At 43.8% G+C, this 27640-nt stretch overlaps 1 protein-coding gene and 1 long non-coding RNA gene across 11 annotated transcripts in view; one reads left to right on the forward strand and one right to left on the reverse strand.

Annotated features, from left to right (window-relative positions):
- SLC1A2 (solute carrier family 1 member 2) overlaps nt 1-27640 on the reverse strand; it is a 168038-nt gene that overhangs the window by 122053 nt on the left and 18345 nt on the right. For 3 of the 10 annotated variants that reach the window (XM_086338657.1, XM_086338648.1, XM_086338650.1), the window contains exons 1-2: nt 10271-10723; nt 9293-9355 (exon numbers count right to left, since the gene is read on the reverse strand). The exons of 5 other annotated variants lie outside the window; for them this stretch is intronic. In XM_086338657.1, the coding sequence (XP_086194783.1) occupies nt 9293-9355; nt 10271-10356 (149 nt within the window). In that variant the 5' untranslated portion in view covers nt 10357-10723. Of the gene's footprint in view, nt 1-9292; nt 9356-10270; nt 10724-27640 lie in introns of those variants that run through there. 2 more of the 10 variants (XM_086338651.1, XM_086338652.1) reach the window with 2 other exon arrangements.
- Nucleotides 442-12253, forward strand: LOC147358421 (uncharacterized). Its single transcript, XR_015141647.1, has 2 exons — nt 442-8171; nt 11387-12253. It is a non-coding gene; the product is annotated as an uncharacterized LOC147358421 (long non-coding RNA).

Raw genomic sequence — 27640 nt, forward strand, 5'->3', positions numbered from 1 at the left:
GCCAGAGGAAACAGAAGTCAGATCATGGGATTAATGATAGTTAAAACTGACTGAACATTAACCCCAAGCCAGGCACATTGATAAGTGCTCTATGTAAATGATTTAACCCCCCGAGAATTATTTAACCCCCTGTAAATTATTTACAGAACACCCCCCACCCCAAGACTCCATGTGGTGAAGAGCATGGGGTGAATAGAAATGTGAAGTCCGAGACCAGGTGGGGTTTGAATCTAGACTCCTCCATCTCTTAGTTCTGTGATCAGGGCAAGCTAGTTAAATTCTCTGTTTCTCAGTCTCCTCGTCTGTAAAATGGGAGCATGTTAGTAGCTCTGTCATATGGTTGTAACAAGAGAGGTAACATGTAAAATGGTGCATCACAAAGAATAAAGTCAATTTCATTATAATAATTGTTCCTATCATTTGCCCTTTTCAGAGACAAAGAAACTGAAGCACAGAGATCTAAGTAACATTGAAGTGATGGGCCAGGGAAGTAAAGCCAGCCAGTGTTCCTATGGAAGCGGTGTGTGTAACCATTATGCCTTGCTGCCTCACATCAAGTCAGAGGAACAAGGTGAAGAGAGGGCGCCAAGGTGAGAGGCCCGGGAGAAGGCAGAACAGAGAAAGGACTCCTGGAGAGAGCTCTGAGCAGATCCCAGGGCTGTCGGCAGGGGCTGAGGGTGGGAGATGAGACAAGTGCGCTCTGAGAGCTGAGCACAGCCAGGACACACTGGAGACTGAACTTCTACATGGTTCCGGCAGTCGAGATTCAATCCTCCTGTTGAAACAAGTTTTCTAGATGGGATGTGTGGCCTATATCCAAAAACCCCGGGGCTTTGCTGCCAAGTCATCACTCTGGCAAGAACCACACCTGACTTTGTAGACCTGAAAAGTGACAACAGGAAATCGTTAGTCCTGAACTCCCGTGGGGCCGGGTTGCAGAGGAGAGCAATGGTAACAGCTAAGACATACTGAGTGATGACCACATGCAAGGTACCGTTTGATGCACCGAGTGCTGTAACTGAGTCTTCACCATAACCCAAAGAAGTCCCAATAGTATCCCCATCTTGTAGATGATGACACAGAGAGGTCAAGTAACATTCCTGAGGTCACACAGCAGGTAAGTCACAGAGCCAGGAACAAAACCCAAGCTCTCTGGCTCCACAGTCCATACTCTTAACTGCTAGGATTTATAATACCTAATCAGCTATTCTCAAAAGCAACTAGATAATTTATCAGACCTTGAAACATTTATCTGTGAAAGGTTTCTCAGCCTGAGTAGTCAAGTATACATAGAACAGTCAACTAAAAACCTAAAAATGGAGAAATTATTAGGCAATTCCAACTTGAGAGGTGTTCTACAAAATAACTGATCAGACCTCTTCAAAAGGGGCAAGGTCCTAAAAGACGAGGAAAGACTGAGGAACTGTCACTGGTGGGAGGAGACAGGACAGCTAAATGCACCGTGGGACCCTGGACTGGATCCCAGAACAGAAAGGACCTTCCTGGAAAAACTGGGGAAATCCAAGCAAGTTCTAATAGTATTGGAGCAAGGCTGATTTCTTAGTTTTAATCAATGTCCTGTGGTTATGTAAACTGTTGCCATTACAGGAAGCAGACTGAGGGGCATACGGGAACTCTCTGTCTTATTTTTACCGTTCTTCTTTAAGTCTAAAATTATCTAAAATTTTTACAGAATTTGGCGTTGAAAAAAAATATACATATGGCAAAAGGATCAAAACCAGTGACATTCTCAGTTTATAAATGAATGTGTTTATCTTTGTCATTGTAATCAGACTACATTTCCTCCTAAATATGTAAATAAGTACTCATTTTAACTTGACATTAAATCTGTTTAAAATTGTGAACAACAGAAGCTAGCAATGATTAAGTTTAGAAACCTGGATCTTCTTTAGAAAAACATATCACTTCGGTTTTAAATGTATAGAAATGTTGAATCACTAAGGTATACTGTTGTAGGTCAATCATACTTCAAAAAAAACACCCAAAGTCATACAAAAAAGAGATCAGAAATGAGGATTGGGGGCAGGAGAATTGGATGAAGGCAGTCAAAAGGCACACATTTCCTGTTAGAAAATAAAGAAGCACTAGAGAGGCAACATACAAACGATGAATATAATTAACACTATTGTATGTTGTATATGGAAGTTAGTAAGAGAATACATCCTAAGAGTTCTCATCGTAAGGAAAAATTTTTTCTATTTATTTTATTTTGTATTCATGTGAGATGATGGATGTTCACAATACTTATTGTGATCATCATTTCATGATGTATGTCATTCAAATCATCACGCCATGAAACCGACACAGGCCTGCACGTTAGTTATATCTCAAAAGAACTGGGAGAGAAAAAAGAACAGATCATTTACACGTGCTTTGAGGTGTGTCTCTCTCTCATCTTTCCCTCTCTGATTCACATTCTCAGCATCACTACTCAATAGATCTACTCAGTATCCACAGGTTGATGGCCACTGCCCAGGAAAGGCTCGGATCCCCTGGAGGTGAAGTATCACTTCATAGGCATGGGTGAGCTTCCCGAAGTGCAGCCCGTTTGACACACACTAGGAGGAATGGGAGCCGTGGCTGCGCGGGCGCAGGAGGGCCTAGAGGAGCTATTCCACATTGAAGGTCAGGAAGGGAGGCAGTGAGGAAATACCCCTCATCCAAGGTAAGGAGCAATGGCTGTGCTTTGCTGGAGCAGCCGTGAAGAGATACCCCACGCCCAAGGTAAGACAAACCCAAGTAAGACAGTAGGTGTTGCAAGAGGGCATCAGAGGACAAACACACTGAAACCATGCTCACAGGAAACTAGTCAATCTAATCACACTAGGACCACAGCCTTGTCTAACTCAATGAAACTAAGCCATGGCCGTGGGGCAACCCAAGACGGGCGGGTCATGGTGGAGAGATTTGACAGAATGTGGTCCACTGGAGAAGGGAATGGCAAACCACTTCAGTATTCTTGCCTTGAGATCCCCATGAACAATATGAAAAGGCAAAATGATAGGATACTGAAAGAGAAACTCCCCAGGTCAGTAGGTGCCAAATATGCTACTGGAGATCAGTGGAGAAATAACTCCAGAAAGAATGAAGGGATGGAGCCAAAGCAAATACAATACCCAGCTGTGGATGTGACTGGTGATAGAAGTAAGGTCCAATGCTGTAAAGAGCAATATTGCATAGGAACCAGGAATGTCAGGTCCATGAATCAAGGCAAATTGGAAGTGGTCAAACAAGAGATGGCAAGAGTGAATGTCGACATTCTAGGAATCAGCGAACTGAAATGGACTGGAATGGGTGATTTTAACTCAGATGACCATTACATCTACTACTGCGGGCAGGAATCCCTCAGAAGAAATGGAGTAGCCATCATGGTCAACAAAAGAGTCCGAAATGCAGTACTTGGATACAATCTCAAAAACGACAGAGTGATCTCTGTTCGTTTCCAAGGCAAACCATTCAATATCACAGTAATCCAAGTCTATGCCCCAACCAGTAATGCTGAAGAAGCTGAAGTTGAACGGTTCTATGAAGACCTACAAGACCTTTTAGAACTAACACCCAAAAAAGATGTCCTTTTCATTACAGGGGACTGGAATGCAAAAGTAGGAAGTCAAGAAACACCTGGAGTAACAGGCAAATTTGGCCTTGGAATATGGAATGAAGCAGGGCAAAGACTAATAGAGTTTTGCCAAGAAAATGCACTGGTCACAACAAACACCCTCTTCCAACAACACAAGAGAAGACTCTATACATGGACATCACCAGATGGTCAACACCGAAATCAGATTGATTATATTCTTTGCAGCCAAGGATGGAGAAGCTCTATACAGTCAGCAAAAACAAGACCAGGAGCTGACTGTGGCTCAGACCATGAACTCCTTATTGCCAAATTCAGACTGAAATTGAAGAAAGTAGGGAAAACCACTAGACCATTCAGGTATGATCTAAATCAAATCCCTTATGATTATACAGTGGAAGTGAGAAACAGATTTAAGGGCCTAGATCTGATAGATAGAGTGCCTGATGAACTATGGAATGAGGTTCATGACATTGTACAGGAGACAGGGATCAAGACCATTCCCACAGAAAAGAAATGCAAAAAAGCAAAATGGCTCTCTGGGAGGCCTTACAAATAGCTGTGAAAAGAAGAGAAGCGAAAAGCAAAGAAGAAAAGGAAAGATATAAACATCTGAATGCAGAGTTCCAAAGAACAGCAAGAAGAGATAAGAAAGCCTTCTTCAGCAATCAATGCAAAGAAATAGAGGAAAACAACAGAATGGGAAAGACCAGGGATCTCTTCAAGAAAATCAGAGATACCAAAGGAACATTTCATGCAAAGATGAGCTCGATAAAGGACAGAAATGGTATGGACCTAACAGAAGCAGAAGATATTAAGAAGAGATGGCAAGAATACACAGAAGAACTGTACAAAAAAGATCTTCACGACCCAGATAATCACGATGGTGTGATCACTGACCTAGAGCCAGACATCCTGGAATGTGAAGTCAAGTGGGCCTTAGAAAGCATCACTATGAACAAAGCTAGTGGAGGTGATGGAATTCCAGTTGAGCTATTCCAAATCCTGAAAGATGATGCTGTGAAAGTGCTGCACTCAATATGCCAGCAAATTTGGAAAACTCAGCAGTGGCCACAGGACTGGAAAAGGTCAGTTTTCATTCCAATCCCAAAGAAAGGCAACGCCAAAGAATGCTCAAACTACTGCACAATTGCACTCATCTCACACACTAGTCAAGTAATGCTCAAAATTCTCCAAGCCAGGCTTCAGTAATATGTGAACCATGAACTTCCTGACGTTCAAGCTGGTTTTAGAAAAGGAAGAGGAACCAGGGATCAAATTGCCAACATCTGCTGGATCATAGAGAAAGCAAGAGAGTTCCAGAAAAACATCTATTTCTGCTTTATTGACTATGCCAAAGCCTTTGACTGTGTGGATCACAATCAACTGTGGAAAATTCTTCAAGAGATGGGAATACCAGACCACCTGATCTGCCTCTTGAGAAATCTGTATGCAGATCAGGAAGCAACAGTTAGAACTGGACATGGAACAACAGACTGGTTCCAAATAGGAAAAGGAGTACATCAAGGCTGCATATTGTCACCCTGTTTATTTAACTTATATGCAGAGTACATCATGAGAAACGCTGGACTGGAAGAAACATAAGCTGGAATCAAGATTGCCAGGAGAAATATCAATAACCTCAGATATGCAGATGACACCACCCTTATGGCAGAAAGTGAAGAGGAACTCAAAAGCCTCTTGATGAAAGTGAAAGTGGAGAGTGAAAAAGTTGGCTTAAAGCTCAACATTCAGAAAACGAAGACCATGGCATCCGGTCCCACCACTTCATGGGAAATAGGTGGGGAAACAGTGGAAACAGTGTCAAACTTTATTTTTTGGGGCTCCAAAATCACTGCAGATGGTGACTGCAGCCATGAAATTAAAAGACGCTTACTCCTTGGAAGGAAGGTTATGTCCAACCTAGATAGCATATTCAAAAGCAGAGACATTACTTTGCCAACAAAGGTTCGTCTAGTCAAGGCTATGGTTTTTCCTGTGGTCATGTATGGATATGAGAGTTGGACTGTGAAGAAGGCTGAGTGCTGAAGAATTGATGCTTTTGAACTGTGGTGTTGGAGAAGACTCTTGAGAGTCCCTTGGACTGCAAGGAGATCCAACCAGTCCATTCTGAAGGAGATCAGCCCTGGGATTTCTTTGGATGGAATGATGCTAAAGCTGAAACTCCAGTACTTTGGCCACCTCATGCGACGAGTTGACTCATTGGAAAAGACTCTGATGCTGGGAGGGACTGGGGGCAAGAGGAGAAGGGGACGATAGAGGATGAGATGGTTGGATGGCATCACTGACTCGGACGTGAGTCTCAGTGAACTCTGGGAGTTGGTGATGTACAGGGAGGCATGGCATGCTGTGATTCATGGGGTCGCAAAGAGTCGGACACGACTGAGCGACTGATCTGATCTGATCTGAGGAGGAATGGGCAAGCCAGGGAGACCTGCATCTTCATGAGGGTCAACATGGCTGGCAGCCAGAGAGATAAAGGACAAACAGAGGCACAGCTCCCGATAACTACGTACAGGGCCCGGAGGTAAACACTCTGCCTGCATTAGCCCATTTAATCCTCTCCACAGCCCCAGGAGGAAGAAACTATGATTATAACTCTCAAGTCACTGATCGGGGAATTGAAGATCAGAGAGGTTAAACAATTTCTAAAGGTCACACAGCAAGTCAGCAGTAGAGTTGGGATACAGCATGAAAAGCATGTTATCATGAGAGACTGTAGGTTTCCCTTTCTTTGTTGACTTTCTTACTTCAGCCAAAATTGGATTGGCTCTCTCTAACAAATCATCCTCTGGTTTGTCCTCAACTCAGAGAGTAAGATGCAAAGTGAACCAGACAAATATCACAGAACACACACCATGTACCAGATGCTCTATATCCATCATTCCATTTGATCATCACCAAAGAGGAGTGGTTATCAACTCCATATTCAAAGGAGGTAACTGGGGCTCAGAAAGGTTGCTGCTGGGATTCTCCAGGCAAGAACACTGGAATGGGTTGCCATTTCCTTCTCCAGTGCATGAAAGTGAAAAGTGAAAGTGAAGTCACTCAGTCGTGTCCGACTCTTAGTGACCCCATGGACTGCAGCCTACCAGGCTCCTCTGCACATGAGATTTTCCAGGCAAGAGTACTGGAGTGGGGGTGCCATTGCCTTCTCCATCAGAAAGGTTACCAGACAGCTAAGTGGGCACACTGGAATTTTTCAAGCTTGAATCTTCCTGATAGCCAAGGCCCATCATGCTCTCTTCATTCATTCCATTTCCAAGGAAGACTCATAAAGTGAAAAAAAAAATCAAGTAGGTAAGAAGAAAGAAAACCTCTTCTCAAGTCCCTGCAGAGTAACCTTAAAAGACAGATCTACATAAGCAAATTCATGCAGATTCTGCCATTGTCCTTGATTTCACCTGTCACAGTGATCAAATCCAGATTATTTAGACCCTAAAAAATTAGAGTAGCTTGTTTGTTTTGCTTGTTTTCTTTTCTTTGGGGCCTACATCTCTTATTTTAGACATCTCCATGACTTAAACCATCTAGATAATTGCAAACACCCCTCTCCTGCATTCCAGTGTGTTTGTTTGTTTAAGAAACTCAGATTTACAATCCCTTTCACAAAATAGGCGTTCCTAAATGAAAACACGTGCACGTGGCAAATGGGCTCAGCCTGGCACTTGGAAGTTCCTTTACTGGTTTCAGCCAGAATAAAGCCACACCAAACCAGCTTAGTGCCCCTCAATGCAAGCCCAGTCCGTTGGTTTCAAACTTGGAAACAGAATCAGCAATATCACTCTCTCCTTCCTCAAAAGTGAATTCTCGGTATAGCATTTCACATTCTGAAAAGAAAAGCAATATGGAATTTTGGAAAGGACAGAAGCCCCAGATCCTAACACACAGGCGCAGTGGAAGCAGCCTGATGCCTCTGCACTATAATACTTGGAGGACCGATTATTCTGAAATGTTGTTTGGGCGATGACACACAGGATACTTGGGGGACACTGCCTCCTGGGAACTCAGCAATCTTAGAGCAGCTCGCAGCTCCGCATCATACATCGCCTACAAAGGCAGAGGAAAAGCCAGAAATGAATATTAATGACTGATCTGAAGCAGTTTAAAATTGTCACAAACCTGAACTGTTTTGTCAAAATCTTCATTTCGGAAAACACTCACCCTTCCCATTTGCATCAGCAATTGGTGTCTTTATGAGCAACTCTAAAAGTCCACAGCTCTTCTTTCTCATGAAATTTAACTACTTAGCATACAATGAGAACCTTTCCAAAGTGCTGGAAGCAAGAAGGGCAGAGGGAACCAAAAGAGTCTCTTCCAGGAACTGAAACTCTGGACTGGATTGATAAATAGTGTGCTTTGAATTTACGGCTCACAGACCAACAAGAATATGAAAGATATGTGTGTCCCAACAAACACATAACACGTGGCTCTCTTCAATTAAATTCTATTGAAAGTCAAATCTGCATGGATGTCATTAAAAGCTGGCAATCTTGGAAAGTGTGTGTAGGCATCCTGGCAAATGGTAGCTCTGAAAGGAGAAGATAGACGGGTAAGCCGAAACCCCATTGTTTGTGGATTGACTGCATTAAAATCTGTGACACACAGACCAGTGTCTGGCATAAAGGAAGTGCTGCAGCAAGGTTAGTTAGCTGTCCTTCCTGCTGCTATTGTTATTACTAACATTCTTATTAGACTGCCCAGATGCACAAAATTTTTAGAAAACCTTCATCACCTTTAGGCAATTCCAGTTAGATAAGCAATGCAGATTGTTTAAAGAAGGCAGACATGACATCCAGAATGAGCAAACTCCCACCCACAAAGAGCAAGAAGTCCCGGCCTCTGACACTTTCCTAGGGAGAGACCACCTAGCAGCTGGGGAGCTGAGGAGTCTTTACTTGAGCCTTGAGAAGATGCCAAGGACTTCTGATGAGAACCAGTTCAGAAAGATATTTGATCGCATTTTCCAATGAGAAGCATATGTCCAAGGTACATACGCTTGCTTCATTCACGTAAGGATGGAAACAATGCTAAGTACACTCTGTCCTAAGAACTTAATTACTCATGCTTACCCTGCCATAAATCAGCCAACTGAAAGGTTGTTCTGAGAACAACTTCTGGGCAATCTTAATCGCGTGGCAATTCCCAAGAGCTAAAACAAATGCTCGATGTAGTCTGGACATCCATAGAGTTGATAAAAAGCTGTGTTTGATTTTTTTTTTTCTCCTTTGCATGAGCATCACTCATGACATCTATTATTCCGGGTAAGCACAAACAGCAAAACCCTTACTCTCAAGCTTCTATTGGGTTCAGGTTCATTATCTTCAAGAGACATCTGATTCTTCCAGGAAATCTATAAAAGGTCTGATCAGTAATGACTCACATATTTTCATAACCCATCTGATTTTATCATTTAATCCCTTGGCCAAGTTCCAAAAACAACCCAGTGCTCGTTGATTTGATCAAACAACACCCAGCACCTTCCCGAAACATGTGATGCCAATATTCTTAGCACCTCCGCCCCACAGAATGGGACACCTCCTTGAAACAGGAAAACCTCAATACCCTGGATGAGGCAACTCCACCTAAACATTTCACCAAAGGGGGGCTGGGTTTTGCTTTCCTTTGAAAAAAGCATCCAGGTAGCGATCCAGATGGTTTGTGAGCACTAACCTTCTCCGAATAGGGTCCTGGGGTGTCTTCATGGACACACACGGGAGAGTTATTCTGGGTGACCTGGGGTTAAAGAGTTTTATATTAAATCCCGGCTAATCTTTGCTGCTCCCTGGACTGATCTCTTGACACATCTTAGTTCAAGTCTACAAGAGAACTGCAAAATGACAGCGTGAATTTGTTGGGGGTTCGTTTCTCTTTCCCTTTCTTCCAGTCAATTCTGTCCTGTCAATAACCTTTTTCCTCCTCTGTGTTAAGTAGCGGTATAGTTGAGCCAAAGCGGAAAATAAAGAATGAAGAATGGAGCTGAGGGACCCAGTGGCTGTCTTTCCAAGGACAGCGCTAAGGCATTCAGGGAGCTGGGCTGCGGTGGCGCCTGCAGACGCCGCGGCCTCGCTGTTTGTTTTGACAGCCACTGGGTATTTTTAGAATCTGTAGGGAGAAGTTAAGCGGCACAGGCTGGCTGCCACTAATGACACCCTGAGCTTAAAGAAGCAGGATGCACACAGCGACTGCTGAAGCTTCGGGCGTCGGAAGGCCACACCTGACTTAGCAATCACACATACGTGGAAGCAGAGGTGGAAAAGGGAGAAAGAGTTCTTCATAAACTTAGTAAATTAAGTACTGCAGAGCTCAGGTGTAAGCCACATAACCATGAGATTTTTAGGAGTTTTTAGTAGCTATATATATTTCTTTTCCTTCCTTCCTTTTCCCTCCTTCTTTGCTTTTTTCTTTTTTTCCTTTCTTTTTACTCTTCCACCCCTTTCCATCTGATCCTAGACGTGAACCAAGTGATCTAGTCAGATGACCTTTCCTACACCGGTCAGACCAGGAATGGGTGGGACTGGGATCCAGCTAATGAGGCTGTTCCCTGGGCCTTTTCCTTGAAGCATCAGGAAAGAAGCACTTTTTATTACTAAGCTCATCGACGGTGAGGATGCTGTAAGCTTTGAGCTCTCAGGAGCCTCAAATCACTACCTGAAACAAGACAACCCAGGAAAGCCCAAGAGATGGGAGGGAACAGCATGATCCTCATGATGTCTGTGCCCTTGGCCCTGATCCATCACTGACTCCCTAGACACCCTCGTGACCTTAACCAATAAAGCTCCCCTTTGCTCCCTTTGAGTTGGGGTTCCACCAAGAGTACCCCAAAGAAGCGTAAGGCAGAGTGATCTCCAAACGTAGATTTCTAAAAACGCCAGAGGAAGGTTAAAGTACAAGCCATACGCCTATCCACTCACGCCCATCCTGCTGCCCAAGGCCTCTTAACTGCCCTCATTTGCCCTCAGAAAGCAGGTGGGAAATTCCCAGCTGATCCTACTTTGTACTTTCGGAAAATAAAAAGTAGCATTCATTTCCTACAGTTGTCACATGGCACGCTTTCATTTGTTGTCATTCCCAGAAAACCAAACTTTCCTGATGGTTTTCATGCCCCACAACGGAGTGTGAGTACTGACCTCTGATCACACAGTCCCCTCCATTGAGTGATACTGACGATGATGAACTTGCCATAGTCTACGGCCCTGGGCAAAGCAGTCAACAGCAGTTAGACGTTTCCTTACAGTTCAGTTCAGTTCAGTCTCTCGGTCGTGTCCGACTCTTGTGACCCCATGGACTGCAGCACGCCAGGCCTCCCTGTCCGTCACAAGCTCCCGGAGTTCACGCAAACTCATGTCCACTGAGTCGGTGATGCCATCCAACCATCTCATCCTCTGTCATACCCTTTTCCTCCTGCCTTCGATCTTTCCCAGAATCAGGGTCTTTTCAAATGAGTCAGTTCTTCACCTCAGATGGCCAAAGTATTAGAGTTTCAGCTTCAGCATAAGTCCTTCCAATGAATATTCAGGACTGATTTCCATTAGGATGGACTGGTTGGATCTCCTTGCAGTCCAAGGGACTCTCAAGAGTCTTCTCCAACACCACAGTTCAAAAGCATCAATTTTTCAGGGCTCAGCTTTCTTTATAGTCCAACTCTCACATCCATATATGACTACTGGAATGTTTACTTTACATATATATAATGTTTACATACATGATCTGGTTAAATCCTCACAACTCTTTGAAGCAGATAACTATCACATACCCATTTTACAGGTGAAGATACTGAGGTTCAGAAAGATGGAACAACTTGCGCAAGATCACACAGCAAGTAAGACGTGGAGTCAAGCTTCCAATTCAACCCCATGTACCTCCAAAGCCTGTGGTCGACTGCTATGTATCGAACCACCCATTGCTTGATGGACCTTTACTTGCTATTTATTCACGCTGTGTGTTCCATCCTGGTCTGTCAGCCTCTCTACATTTTCACTCCCACAGAGCTCCTGTTAAACTGATGTCTTCCTGAACTTTGTGTGTTTGATTCGCCAGCATTTCACTGTGATTCTTCAAGAGGGAGGAAGAGAGGCAACCAGACCAGTTACATCGTGATTTAGCTAATCTTTGGCAGAATCACGAATCCAGTCCTCAAGATGAAAATTCTATTTCCAAGAGAACAAATCCTAAGTTTAAAATTGTTCACCGAAAAAGTAAAAGATGATTTAGATCATGCTTCAAACATTTATGGTATACTATTTCTCAGCTCTCCAGGAATAAGAAGAACTTAAGTGCTTCTTTGGAACCGGATTCCAAAGTCTGGTTCTGCTTTCCTCACCCAAACACAACAAAAGTTAAAATCCAACAGACAACCATCTAAGGAAACTGTTAAACATATATGAAAAAATGTATATACAAAGATGTGTGTGATCACGTGGTTTGCAACAGTGATGTGTAAGAAGTAATGTCCAACAATAAGTGATTAAGTCAACAGCACAGTATGATTTGAAAACTTGCAAAGTGACGAGTCATTAAAGTTATGTTGATGAAGAATATAGTGGGGAAAAAACAAACCTGTCACAGTGCTCAGTGAAAGATGCAGACTTTAAAATGTTGATTAAAAAAAAACAGATTAAAAAGACATTAAAATGATTGTGGTGATTTTTTTTTTTGGTTGGTTGCTCTCTTGCTTTGTGATTTTTTTTGGTTGAAATCTGTTTTGTTTTGAGCACCATTATTTTTATCATGATGTTATTTGACAAATGATTGTTAATACTGGTTATTAATAAAAAAGCTACAAAGATTAGGCAGATGAAGATGTTACTGAGGTTATCAGAGAAAAGGAAAGTATTAGCTTAACGTGCCAGGGTGGGTGGGAGTCCAGACTCAAGTCAACTGCCTGGGATTGGATTCTGGTTCTGTTACTCACTTGCTTTGTAACTGAGCAAGTTGCCCATTCTCTCAGCATCTCCATTTCCCCACCTAGAAAACAAGGTTGAAAACAGTAATAGTGACCCCGGGGAGTCGTTCTGAAGGTCACAAGAGCTAACACACGTGAAGCATTTAAAACAATGCCTGGCATAGGGCATGTTCTGGATAAGCTGTTGCTTATTATGGTGAAAACCACTCAAGGGCAAGCACCCTATCTTATCCACATTTATATTTCCAGCAAGTATCACGAGGCTTCATGCACAGTGGGTGTCTGATCAATGTCTGTTGAATGGTACCCAGATGGGTTCCTGGGGGCAATGCTAGGGCTTGCAGGAGCAGCCACCACGATACCACCTCAATCATGATGCGTTTTGTGGAAATCTCTCTCCAGATCCTGTCCCTGGGGCTTCTTGGTGCCGAAGGGTCAGCAGTCGTTCTAGTGGTAAGTCTGGAGCATTGACAGTTAACAGAATAAAGGAGACAGCTGAAAAACAGTACGGCCACAACCCAGTAAAGTTTAGCAGTGGCCTGCCATCTTCCTCTACTGTTCTGGTCTGGACTCTGTTGGTTACTTGAAACAGAAATGCACTCACACACAACAAAAGGGGAGAGTGTGATAATGTGAGGCGTGGGTATCTCATGGAATCCAAGAACAAGAAACAAAGTAATAATAGAAGTTGTCCTGCCAAATGCAATTTGGACCAGGGACTGGATGATTGGTTAGTGAGAGCTGAGGATGACTTTGTGAAATATCATAATTCTAGAAATATTTTAACTCAAAGTATATAACAAGCATTTGTCAAACTCTGGATGACCTCAGATCCCACATGGAATATGGAAGAAGAGTGTTCTCATCCATATGGCTTGATCCTAGAATGTCTTCATTCTGAACTCATCCTTAAAATCCCATGAGTTTTAGAAATATAATGTACAGATAAATGAAGATGACCTGTTCCCGCTCAAACAAGGAAGGCCAGCCCAGAGGCCATCTGCTCAGCATATGGCCATAATTCAAAACGACAAGCATGCGGAGGATCCAAGAATCCTGAATCCTAAAAGAGTCTCAGACTGTTCCAGCTTTCAGCCCAGTGGATTAGAGAACATCCATTCATCACTGAGGCTTACTCACTTGCTGAGTTACCTGTCCGTACTTGCGCTGTGGCATACTCATCAGTGTCCCAACCTCCAAACCTTCAGAAGATTCACCAACTTCACGAATGAAAAATACCATCACAGAGTTTTGGCCATTGATCTGTTTATGCTATTAGACAATTACACAAATAACTGAGAACGTTAATCATAGAATTTGGAGGATGTAAAAGGATTTTAGAAATCGAATCATCAACCTTATATTTTACATATGAAAGAAAGAATAAAGATTAGAGAGGTCAAGGTGATTGCCAAAGCCCAGAAGCCTACAGTCAGAGTCTCAGGGCAGTATAGTTTTTCTACTCTGCTGCTGCTGCTGCTAAGTCGCTTCAGTAAATAGGTAACCACCTGCCTACATATGGCCCAACTCATAGAGAGGCACTTGGTTAAACTTCCCAGAAATTTGTTGCTTATACAAGGATAAACTAAAGACATATGATAATAAAAATTTACTCACATGCTGAATGATGGTAAGATCATAATCACATATACATCATATGTGATCGGGCCTCAGAGTGAAATAGAAATATTCAAAAACAAAAGTTCTCCCCCTCTCCCCTAAGTGTAGCTTAGAAAGACCAGTAAATCTCCCAGGTCAAACCATCTCTGCCGTCCTCTTTATGAATCAGAAAAATGGACAACTTTTTCGATACTCAGAAGAGGAATAACAGAGGTTGAAAGTATATGACATGAGAAGCGCATCACGGATTGTTTCTCATTTCATCCTCTTCACAACTTTACAAGAAAAATAGTATCTCCCTTTTTTCAGATGAGCAAACTGAGGCCCTGAGAGGTCAGGTAATTTCTCCAAGCTAGTCTGTTTTATTCTAAAGCCTCCAAATTTTGCAATACTGTGTCTCCCATTCTTCCCAGGCAGAAGATCCTGCAGCGGAGCATGGTTGCCAGAGAAATGGTCTTTTTGGAACTCCTTAAACATACACTGTTTGAGACCTGTAAGTTATCTCAGAACACTAGCTCTACAAGGAACCAGGCAAGCCCATCTGCTCTCCTGATCTTCCCCCAAGATGGGTTCCTTCAAAGATACAGGGCTTAGTTTCATTTCTCTCTGCCTGATTCTCCTTAGTATCTTCTAACCAAACTCATATAATAATTTTTCTTGACCCTACAGGAATTTGACTCATCAGAGTTAGAATTTAGGGGCTTCCCTGGTAGCTCAGTGGTAAAGAATCCATCTGATAATGCAGGAGACATGGGTTCAGGACATGGTCCAGGAAGATCCCGCATGCCTGAGAGCAACTACGCCCACGGGCCACAGCTGTTGAGCCAGTGCTCTAGAGCCCAGGAGCGCAACTGCGGAGCCCACGTTCACTGCAGCCCATGTTCCACAACAAGAGGAACCAAGGCAACGAGAAGCCCACATACCGCAACTAGAGAGTAGGTCCCTCTCGCCACAACTAGAGAAAAACCCAAGGAGCAACGAAGACCCAGCACAGCCAATAAATAAACAAAATTATTTTTAAAAGAATTTAGGCAGAGGAGATGCAAAGCAGCAAGCAAAATCATCCTTTGGAAAATACTATCTCTGAGCCTCACCGTGTTCCTTGCCATGTTTTTTCCATATCACCAGGTTTTCCTCTTCAATGGTATACCAAAATTCTTAGGCCCGTCTTGCCTTTTCATCTCTTACTCTCCTACTGTGTCAGGAAAGGAAAATTCCATGGACAGAGGAGCCTGGCGGGCTACAGTCTAGGGGTCACAAACAGTTGGACACGACCGAGCTTGCGCGCACACACACACAAAGGAACATGTCTTTTTAAAATGCATATATTTTCTATATACTTTCAGACACTGACAACCTCAGATACCACTGCAATGAAATTCAAAGATGTGAGTATAAAGCAAAACTCAATACTGAAGAAAAGCCATCAAAGTGTTATTACTTGGATGGCAGGTTCAAGCATTTTCTTCTGAAAGGAAAACAGGAAACCAATTCTTATTTTTGAAAATGAAAACAAAGTCACTTTAAGATGTTTTCTTTTGAATATCCTAATAGATTTCAAGAGATTCAACAATGTTAGGGAAATAATGATGTGTGGCATGTGAATCAACCATTTTAGGCACAACAATTAGCACACTGAAAGCTTACTGTGTGCCATAACTTCGCTCTACATTTTCTATGAATTTATCCTCACAACCGCCGCTAAAAGATCTGGTGAAACCTATATTACCTACGTGGAAACTGAGGCTCAGAAAATTTAAGCAAGTTGCTTTAATATTACTTTGTCTGAGAAGGTTATCTATGACTTTAACACGTGGCATTTCTTTAAAATAAAAATGAGGACAGCCATTTATATCTCAATAAGCTGCAAACCTACACTTTCTGACTTTCTCATCTTCCAGCAGCCTCCTCCATTCTCTCCTGGAATTGGTATAACAACTTGCTCCTGACCAACCAATCACTGTAGATGGACATCTTAATTATAGGAAGGATTATCTGAGCAGGAACAGGTCAACTCTTTCCGGGAATGAGAGAAAGTGCTCGTTTACGCATCCTGCTTCTGAACAAGTGACTCAGAGAGACACTCAGTCTTTTAAGCAACCTGAAATTCTGGGAAAACAGACTCTTTAGCCACAGAAGAGGATCAGGTGCAAATGGTTGGCTCATTTTAGTCTTTCCCTGCGGATGAAGTGAGAAAGCAAGCCCATACCCCATTTTCCAGCACTGCAACCGTCTCTCACTATTAGAGCCATGTAACCTTCCCCTTGGAACGACTCTCTGGACAGCTCTCTTTAATAATTCACTCTGGATAACTGACCAGAGAGGGTTTGGTTGTCATGGCAACAGCTGAAAGCCCTTATTTGTTTCTTTTTAAGTATCTAAAACATAAGACCATTTCTTCTCAAATGTTGAATTCATGACGGAAACTGTCTATATGTGAGAGTGAAATGTGAACAGGTGGAGAAAAGATACCTTAAAATGCAGTCTCTAAGTCATTAAATAATCAGGACATTAAAATAAATGCCACAAAAACATTCCTTGGCTCTATACTGCACTCTCCTGGAAAGAAGAGGAAGTGAAAAAATATAACATTTCTATACTCAGCTCTATTATTATGAAAACATATTCATAAGGAAAATTCATATGTAAAAGAATTTTTCCACACAAAGTTTTTTTATCTTCACATGTATTTCCCCAACTAATCTTTACCACGAACTTACGAGGCCAAAATTAGTATCCCTATTTTATAGGTGAAGAAGCCGAATCTTAGAGACCGTGGCTAAGCCTCACAGCCTAGAAGTCATGTAGGCAGGATCTGTGCCCAAGTCAACCTGAATCCAAAGTGTGTATTGTGTCCTCACACCAGTCCTGTGGGAAAGGGAGAAAACTGAACCCAACTGAGAGGGGGATAAACTCAGAATATACTTCAGGAAAATGGACCTTAAATCATTTTTACTATACACACTATTTAAAATATCTTTCATCACACAGCTAAAGAGAAGAAGGGAAAACGAGTTTTATCAGTTTCCTATCTTCAACTTTTGTACAGTTAGGAACCAGATAGAACAACATGCTCTTCTCCACTACCTTCTGAAAAATATTAGACATATTATTATAGAAAGATAAAAGCTGAGCTGTTTGAGGGCAGAGCATGAACTTACTTCACTTTTGGGTTGTTGCTCAGAAAAACGTGTGGAAGAATCAATGAAAGAATCAAGAAGAGAAAAGGAAGTACTTTTAAGCAACATCCCTTTAACTTGTGTTTCGTAAATTCCAAAGTTTCAAGCCTCAGGGACTCGTGACACTTAAGTCACTGGGTGAGTTGGCCCAGCTCCCATCCACGTGCACAGGTGGAGCCCCATCACGTGAGACAGGAGCTGTCCCCAAGCTGGGCACACAGAGTGTCTCATTGTCACCCCAAAACACGGCTCATGTTTGGGATCTTGGTTTCGCATTGCACCACTCTGGGTTTCAGCTTACTATCTGTAAAAGGAGGAGTCTTTGAAATTAAGTACAGCGATAGTAAAGTTTAAAGTTGAGAATTTTGATTTGTGCTTTTAAATGGTTGGCATGACACTAGGTAACTCGTTTGACTGGTTCTACACCAGTCATGTGGTCAACACAAAGCTCCTGGCACAGTCCTGCACGGCCTAAGTGAGGAAGGAACTAAACATCTCAGCCTGGGTTAAAAAAAAAAAAAGCTTGACTATAGTGTGTAAAATAGTGAACATCAAGCATGTTTGACAACAGCCCACAGGAGGAAATACATCTGACATTTCTCACCATGACCCAGCACACACTTACACGCATCACACACACACACGCATGCACATAGACACATGGGCAAGTGCACACAAAACTGCAGGAAACAATCTGTATCCTTTCAATACAGAATGTACCCTGACAGGTTCTATCCTTCTCTATTTCGTTTTCTTAATTTGACTTTTTTCTAACAAATGGATTTCTTGACCCACTAAATGGTTATGATGGCAGTTTGAGAAGTACTGTCCAAAGCTGTGCTGTTCAATGTAGGGATGGAGCACTTGAAATGTGACTAGTATGAAATGAGAGGGGCGGTGAGTTTAAAATACACAGCAGACATTTAAAAATATTATCAAACATTAAAGTAAAATACCTCATTAATGATCTTTCCTAGATTGCATGTGAAAGCAAAAATAGTTTGGATAATTTGAAGCAAATGAAATATTTTACTAAAACGAATGTCACCTGTTTCTCTTTACTTTCTGTGGCTATGAGAACATTTAATATTACAGAGGAGGCTCATATTAAGGTTCTAGCGGGCAGCGCTGACCTAGAGCAGGGTCAGCAGCGACTGTCTATGTCAAATCCACCCCGCCATCTGTTTTTGTAGATAAACCCTTTTTGGAACACATCCTCTCTGCTTCATTCACATACTGTATTGGTGAAGAGTTGCCACACAGACAGTGTATGACCTCAGTTCAGTTCAGTCGCTCAGTCGTGTCCAACTCTTTCCAACCCCATAGACTGCAGCATGCCAGGCTTCCCTGTTCATCATCAACTCCCAGAGCTTGTTCAAACTCATGTCCATCAAGTCTAAAATATTTACCACCTGATCCTTTGCAGAAAAAGTTTGCTGACCCCTAAAAGCTCATCAGATGCTTATTGTCTGCCAGTTAATGTGTGTGTGTATACACACACACACACACATATGCATACACACATATATATGTTATTTGACTTGATACTAATGACAATCCTGCAAGAGGAGTTTCATTACCACACTTTACAAAAGAGATTCCAAGCTATTAAGTAACTGGCTCCAGATCACTCAACTGGGCAGGAAAAAACAGAGCTGGGATTTGAACCCATGCTAGTCTGAGGAGGGTGAAAGAGGAGAGTAAGAAGCTGGACTCAACATTAAAAAAACTAAGATCATGGCATCTGGTCCCATCACTTCATGGCAAATAGATGGGGAAAAGTAGAAGCAGTGACAGATTTTCTTTTCTTCTGCTCCTAGATCACTACGGGCCGTGACTGCAGCCATGAAATTAGAAGTCGTTTGCTTCTTGGAAACTGTGACAAAGCTAGACAGAGTATTAAAAAGCAGAGACATCACTAGACAAAGGTCTGTACAGTCAAAACAGTGATTTTTCCAGTAGTCATGTGTGGATGTGAGAGCTGGACCATAGAAAAGGCTGAGCACTGAAGAATTGATGCTTTCAAAATTTAGTGCTGGAGAACTCTTTGAGGGTCCCTGGGACTGCAAGGAAAATCAACCAGTCAATTTTAAAGGAAATCAACTCTGAATATTCATTGGAAGGACTGATGCTAAAGCTCCAATACTTTGGCCACCATCTGATGCAAAGAGCCAACTCATTGGAAAAGACCCTGATGATGGGAAAGATTGAAGGGAAAAGGAGAAGCAGTGGCAGAGGATGAGATGGTTGCATGGCATCACTGACTCAACGGACATGAACTTGAGCAAATTCTGGGAGATAGTGGAGGACAGGGAAGCCTGGCGTGCTGCGATCCATGGGGTCTCAAAGAGTCGGACACGATTCAGCAACTGCATGACAAGGCCTGGGCTACCATTTCTACCTTGTAGGCACCTTCCCCTCCCTCAAACAATGCCTTCCTAGCTAGATATAGCACTAAACTCCACCTTTGTGGCTCGAGAACCGGCCCATCAGACTGTCAACCAGTCCATAGGAAAGTGGGGACAGGTTTGGGGAAGAAGGCCTCTCAGGGAATTTAAGGATTGTAACTATTCCTTTAGTTCTAGGGGAAATGAGCAGCTTTTGACCCACCATGCAAATAAATACTGCTCAGATGCTGCTCTGTGAATAACCAAAATGCCATCATTTCAAGCTTCTCTTCACTTCAGTTAGGGCTTTTCATTAAGGTGCTTCTTTTTTCATTTTCAACCATAATACTTCAGGGTTTCACACCTCAGATTTGATGGCCCCAGATAGCTAAATAAAGTTATTTTGGAAAAAAAAAAATAGTGTGGGAAAGACTGAAAAAGTCACTGGGGCTATTATAAAGTGAAAAAAATAAAATAGATTGCTGAGTGATATTCTATTTTGGTGAATAAATAAAAATCACTTATAAATGTCCTATTTTATGTGTGTGTGTGTGTGTGTGTGTGTGTGTGTGTGTTGAAGACTATTCTCACAAGGTGTGTGGAATATTTATTTGTTACAATGAAAACATAATTGCTGTCAAATTTTTGATGTTTCCTAGTTGAAGAAGTCACGCACATTTTCTGTGTGTGCAATTTTAGGTCGCTGCCATCCTTCCACTGATTTCCACGTAGGAAAACACAGAAAAAATGAAACCATGTAAGTACAAAGGACTAGGATCTTCAGGGCTCAGTCAGGAAACCCGGGGAGCAGCTCAATTGTTTTTGAGGAAAAGTGGGGCCACAGCGCCCCCCTGTGTCCAGGGCGGGGGATGTCACCAGCAGCGGGCAGAGGAAGCCAGCCTCTGCTGCTCTGGGGCAGGGGTCCTGATGGGCAATTGCATATAGACTATTGCATATAGTGGGCACAAGAAATGCCCGGGGGTCAAACAATATTTATGCTTGTTGAGTGAGACAAGTGAGAGAGCTCAAGCTCCAAGGCCCAGATTTTGCCTGTCAAAAGAAAGGCGTCCAGGGTTTCCAGACTCTTCTCGGTGGCAGCGGAAGGGCTTGGGAAAGCCACCGGGAAGCGATGCCCTGAGTCCAGCACAGCATCCATCCAGGCCTGGCGTCCTCAGATCTCTCTTTCTGGCAGATTTTTGGCAGCGACGACGTGCGCATGGACTGTAGCCTACCAGGCTCCTCAGTCCATGGGATTTTCCAGGCAAGAATACTGGAGTGGGTTGCCATTTCCTTCTCCAGGAGATCTTCCTGATCCAGGGATTGAACCCCGGGTCTCCCGCATTGTAGGCAGACGCTTTACCGTCTGAGCCACCAGGGGGACGTGCATAAATGTAGAATTAGTACACTTTGAATAAAGGTTTTTTACATTTTGAAGGCTCAGTTTCTGGTATTCCAGAGAGATTTAAGCACTATTGTGCTTACCTGGGAATATGTTTTATATTTTACACTAATGTATTTATCATTTCTTTTTGGCTGTGCTGGGTATTCGTTGCTGTGTGAGGTTTTCTCTAGCTGCAGGGAGCGGGGAGTACTCTTCATGGTAGCGTGCCAGCTTTTCACTGCCGTGCCTTCTCTTGTTGCAGGGCATGGGCTCTAGGGCACATGGGCTCAATAGTTGCAGCTCCCGGGTTCTAGAGCACAGGCTCAGGAGTTGTGGCTCATGGGCTTAGTTGCTCTGAGACATGTGGGATCTTCCCAACCCAGGCATCAAACTTGTGTCTCCTGCACTGGCAGGCAGATTCTTTACCACTGAGCCAGAAGGGAAGCCCTGGCAATATGTTTTATAACAGCCACCTTTTCCCCCAAGCACTTGTTTCAGGACCAGTCAAATGGCAGATGACTTTCATTACAGCCCTGCAAAGTAGATGCTATTATCTCTACTTTATAGTAGGGACAGAAGAGGAATCTGAAGCTCCAAGAAGCCAAGTTGCTCATCGGGAAAATAACCAGTCCGATACTCAAACACCTCTCACTCCTTCTAGGTGCCAGGGGTCCTGCACTAAGGTTCTGGCCAGACTGTGAGGACAGCTGGTAGCAGGAGACCAAAATGCATTCTCTCCAGGCACCAGGTGGCTGGGCCCCACCAGACGGTGGTATCTGACTCACGGAAAAGTGAAGTCACTCAGTCGTGTCCACCTCTTTGCAACCCCATGGACTATAGCCTGCCAGGCTCCTCAGTCCATGGGATTTTCCAGGCAAGATACTGAAGTGGGTTGTCATTTCCTTCTCTGGATGATCTTCCAACCCACGGATCAAACCCAGGTCTCCCACATTGCAGGCAGACTCTTTACTGTCTGAGCCACCAGGGAATCCCTACAGAGGGTCATCTTTAACACCAAAGCAGAGGGCCAGCTACTCTACAAGCAACTGTTAGATCAATGCTGCTGCTGCTAAGTTGCTTCAGTCGTGTCCGACTCTGTGCGACCCCAGAGACGGCACCCCACCAGGCTCCCCCGTCCCTGGAATTCTCCAGGCAAGAACACTGGAGTGGGTTGCCATTTCCTTCTCCAATGCATGAAAGTGAAAAGTGAAACTGCAGTCGCTCAGTCGTGTCTGACCCTCAGCAACCCCATGGACTGCAGCTTACCAGGCTCCATCCATGGGATTTTCCAGGCAAAAGTACTGGAGTGGGGTGCCATCGCCTTCTCCGGTTAGATCAATGAACAGCACCTATTTTACTGCAGCTTGAGCCGGGGGCCCAGGTGATATTCCATAAGACTCCCCTAACTTCTAAAGCTCCCATGCTGAATACAGAGGCCAGCCCAGACCCTGATATTGCCTCCATCCTGCAGTTAACACAGGAGTCCCTTCCCTGGTCACTTTTAAGCCAGATGGCTGCAGGTGACTCACAGCATCTGCATTCTTTCTTCCAATTCTTTTTGCTATCTTAACGTCCTGAGCAGAGATGGCAAAAGTAATTCCCAAACTGGTATTCAGTGCTAAGCCTTTCATCAAATTAATCTTTGGTCATCAGGAAGAGGCTTCAGACAAGATGCGAAGGATGTTTCACGAATTTGAACAAAGTCATCAGTCACTTTTCTTCCAAGTTTTGAGCATTCTCTAGACTAATCTGTTCAGTTCAGTCGCTCAGTCGTGTCTGACTCTTTTCGACCCCATGGACTCCAGCATGCCAGGCTTCCCTGTCCTTTACCAACTCCCAGAGCTTGCTCAAACTCATGTCCATCAAGTCAGTGATGCCATCCGATCATCTCATCCTCTGCCGTCCCCTTCTCCTCCTGCCTTCAATCTTTCCCAGCATTAGGGTCTTTTCCAATGAGTTCATTCTTCGCATCAGGTGGCCAAAGTATTGGAGTTTCAGCTTCAGCATTAGTCCTTCCAATGAATATTCAAGACTGATTTCTAGTAATCTGTGGCCTCCTTCATATATGAAATATAACCAAATGAAAATTATTATGGGTGTGACTAGAACATGCATCTTAAAATGGCATGCAGATATTAAAAAGACATTTTAAGTAATTCTTTGCCTAAGAATGTTCAAGTTTTTTAAATATAAGAGAGAATACAGACTCCCTTTATCATCCTGTGCATTTCTTTCACAATTTTCCTCTTCTGTCTCTGAGGTTTTAATCTTGTGGGAATGACTAGAGGAGGTTCCAGACATTTGAGCCCCTTTTATAACCATGAGCCAGCATCCACCAGTTCACGTGTGAAGGAAGAAGATGTCTTTGTTCAACGGAGCCCTTCCGTCCTCAGCAATTTGCAAGCTTACTGCCTTTCTGTCACCAAATCCATCCCCAGCTCCTGAACAAATCCCAACCTTAACCCCAGGAGTCTTGAAAGATAAACTCCCCTGCCTTGTACAACGGAGAAGGCAATGGCACCCCACTCCAATAGTCTTGCCTGGAAAATCCCATGGATGGAGGAGCCTGGTGGGCTGCAGTCCATGGGGTCGCTAAGAGTCAGACATGACTGAGCGACTTCACTTTCACTTTTCACTTTCATGCATTGGAGAAGGAAATGGCAACCCATTCCACTATTCTTGCCTGGAGAATCCCAGGGACGGTGGAGTCTGGTGGGCTGCCATCTATGGGGTCGCACAGAGTCGGATGCGGCTGAAGTGACTTAGCAGCAACCTTGTACAAGGCCCCCCAGCTGTGATCCTTTCCCCCACCTCCCTCTCACAGGCAGTGGGGGCATCCTGCTTGGCTCACGTGGTCAAAGTGAAGGCTGAGATTCACACTCTGTGCCCAAACATGCCCTCAGCCAGGTGTGGAGGGGTCAGAGACACAGCTCCTGGGTCTCCAAAGCCTCGGCCCACTGCTCGGGCACCAGATACCTGCCACGACGTCCTATACCTGCCTGACCGTCCCTCGTACACTGGATGTGCAAATCTGGCCACCTGAATCTGCTGGAGCGAAAGAATGCTTTTCAACTACATAAATGTGCAAATAGCTCATTTAATTCTTCTGATTAAATATTAAAATTCCCTTAACATTAGTCAAAAGCATGAACTTTCTGGCCTAGAAAATGACCGAGTGACTCAGCAGAAAAAGGCAGGCCAGGCCAGGCGGGCAGATCCCTTCCTTTCTATCCTGGAGAGCTCACCCCATGGCCACAGCTTCAATCACCCCTCACCAGCTGGAAAGCCACCATCCCACTGGGCAAGAACAGGATGGAATTCCAGGAAAATTCGAACCTGTAGATTCTGATCTAGTTAGTGGAAATGAGCAGAGCCAAATGGCCCTGGGGTTTGGAGAGACACAGCTCTGGGTCCCATTTCTGCTGCACAATTAAATCACTGGTCATGATGTTGCAGCTGGAGAATAATAATTTTTTAAAATAATATTTTTTAATTTTTTAATTTTAAATAACTTTTTTAGATTTAAAAAAATAATATTAAAAAAATTTTAATACCTTAAAAAATATTTTAAATTTTTTCAAAAAATGTTATTTTTTTTAAAATCATCATCCCCTCTTATATAGACTTCAATAAAGTCTATACATTCACAACACCCTTGTATGTGAGAGGCTCTGGGGGAATTAAAAGGCAAGGGTGCTAAGGGAAGGTTCGCTTTGCCACCTCACCTTCCACCAAGACTGCAGACAGAGAAGCATCATCCAAGGGACAGTAATGGTCCCAGGGACCCCAGAATAGCCAGCGGAGGCCCAAGGTGAAGGGACAATCACAGGTGAAGTGAGCAACACACCTTCTAAAACTGACACACTAGGAGGGAAGAAGAAAAGCTTAGAATATGCCTGAGACAGTCTTCAATTTCCATTTCCTTCTTCCTCCCAATCCTTCAAACTCACAGTACTCAGGGTATTGTGAGATTTAATGGACTGATTTCTGGTCCAGAAGCCAGTAGCAGAGCAAGGACTAAAACCCAGGTCTCTCTGCTCAGTTGGACTGTGGACTTCTGGCTAATGAGGGGGCTGAGCCAAATGTTCTGGAACATTCTGAGTCCATGGTGACAACAACAAGAAACACCTTATTATCCTTATCGTGACATAGAAGCTGATTCAGCATTCCTTGCCAAGGAAATTTCGCATGCCCTGACCGCTCTCTCTTTTGAAGAGGGTTGAACAAAAATAAGATCCGAGTTTGGCTAAGGAAACACAGCCCAAACTTGAAGTGCTACCCTGGGTGAGTCATCCAGAGGATATTAAGTTCACAGCAGCTCCACACTGAGTTAAGTAAAGCAGTGCCCCTTCCTCTCCCTCAGGGAGTTGCCTAATCTTAAGAGATCTAAATAAAGGCAGAGTCTTACCCTAAGCAGCAGCAGCTTAGCCTCCTACTCAGCTCCACAGGGCTGTGAAATACATGAGATGAGCTGATAGGCCATTCAGAGCCTTTTAGATAGGAAGGAGGGACACTGGCCCTGTGGAGCCTGCCCACGGCTGGGCCACCAGCTGAGAGACTCCATTTGTGAGTTTATTGGGTGATCAGGCTGCAAGTTACTTGCAAAATAGAAATTTTCAGCTGCAGCTCTTCCTACCAGCCTGGAAAGAGCAATCCCATCTACGCGGACCTGAGCATGGCCATTCTACTCCCCCTGCTCCCTGACCTGCCGTCCTCCCCACGTGGACCCCCTCCATCCTTAAGGAAGTCGAGAGCTGTCCAACAGACTCAGGTCCCCACAGACATCTCCTAGGTCACACAGGAAAGGAAAGCAAGAACTCTGAATGACTTGGTCCCCACACCTTAAGTCTGACCTGCCTGGATAATAAAGACAAACGGGATGATTCGCCCTGTTTGGTTGTTAGGTAGATGTCACCTCCTTAGGCTTGGGGCACAAAATCCAGATGACCAGAGCTGGAGGCAGGGAGGTGGCCTGGGTTGGGTCTCGAGACAAGAAGGTGAAGAACGGGAGAACCAGTGCTGGCACTCAGCACCTGTGTGTAGGTGAAGCCCAGCAGGTGGAAGCAGCTTGTTCAATCATCTCTTCCTAGACAGCGAAGAAAGGACACTTAGTTCTTGCCATCTGCAGCACAAAGACAGCTTCAGGCTGGCGGCTGTCACCAGTAAGACCAAAGCATTAGAGGGTTGGAAACTTCAGCCCCTCCTCCCACCTGGACCCTGGGGGAGGAGAAAGGAGCTGGAGATTGAGTTAATAACCAATGGCTGGTGATGTCATCAATCATGCCAACACCATGAAACTCCCATAGAAATCTCTAAAGGAAGCTTTTAGAGCTTCCGTATTGTAAACACATCAAGGTGTGCCCAGAGAGGGGACCAGACCCCCTTTTCCATACCTTGCCTATCATTTCTTCCATTGCGTGTTCTTGAGTTGTATCCTTTACAATAAACTTGGACACATAGGGGGCTTCCCTGGTAGCACAGCTGGTTAAGAATCCGCCTGCAATGCAGGAGACCCCAGCTCGATTCCTGGGTTGGGAAGATCCCCTGGAGAAGGGAAAGGCTACCCACTCCAGTATTCTGACCTGGAGAATTCCATGGACTGAATAGTCCATGGGGTCGCAGAGTCGGACACGACTGAACGACTTTCACTTTCACTTTCTGGAAATGTAACTAAAGTGTTTCCCTGAGTTCTGTGGGTCATTCTAGCACATTAGCAAACCTGATGAAGGGGTTATGGGAACCCCCTTAATGTCCAGCCTGTCAATCAAAATACAACCTGGGCTTTCAACCAGCATCTGCAGTGGGACTGAGCTCTTAACTTATGGAATCTGATGCTAACTCCCAGGTAGATGGTGTAAGAACTGAACTGAATGGTAGGACACCCAGCTGGTATCGGAGAGTGTGGTAGAAAAAGCACCACGTGTTGTGAGGCAGGTGTGTTATGAGTAAAAATAGTTCAAGGGTTAAAAGCACAAAAAGAGAAAAACCTTCAAACAAACCATCACCAGTGCAAATACCACCATAAGATCAAAGAAGTCTGGGACCAACTTTCTAATCTTATCACCTATGGTTCTCAAGAAAGAATTAGCAAACACACACCCGTGCATGTGAGTGTTGGCAACCTAGCTTGCAAAGTAGAGAAACTGACAGATAACCCCACCTAAGCTCAGCAGGCTTAAAGCAACCCAGTAAAGGCTATTCCAAGATACAGAAAAACAACCATCATTACAGGTGGCCTCTGTGTCCCAGCCTCACATTCTGCCTCAATCCTTTCCAAACCTATCTGGTGGGTGACATTGTCCCTATTTAACAGATAAATAAACTGAGTCTCAGGCTAGTTAACTTCCCTAGAGTTTTATTGTTAGGAAGCCGTGCAACAGAAAATCCTTCCAACCACTACAACAAGGGTCCCAGAAGCTGTTTTATGCCAAGTATCTCATTATGAAACAGTCTAGGGCACTGCAAGAGATCAGATATTCTCAAGGTTATCACCCTCTTCCGTGCGCTTCATGGTGGGACTGGCCATGTGATTTGCGGGGCTTAGTGCAA

This window comes from Bos grunniens, chromosome 15 (genome assembly GCF_055505025.1).
Source record: "Bos grunniens cultivar Pamir isolate PY7600 chromosome 15, Bosgru_T2T1.0, whole genome shotgun sequence".
Classification (NCBI taxonomy): Eukaryota; Metazoa; Chordata; class Mammalia; order Artiodactyla; family Bovidae; genus Bos; species Bos grunniens.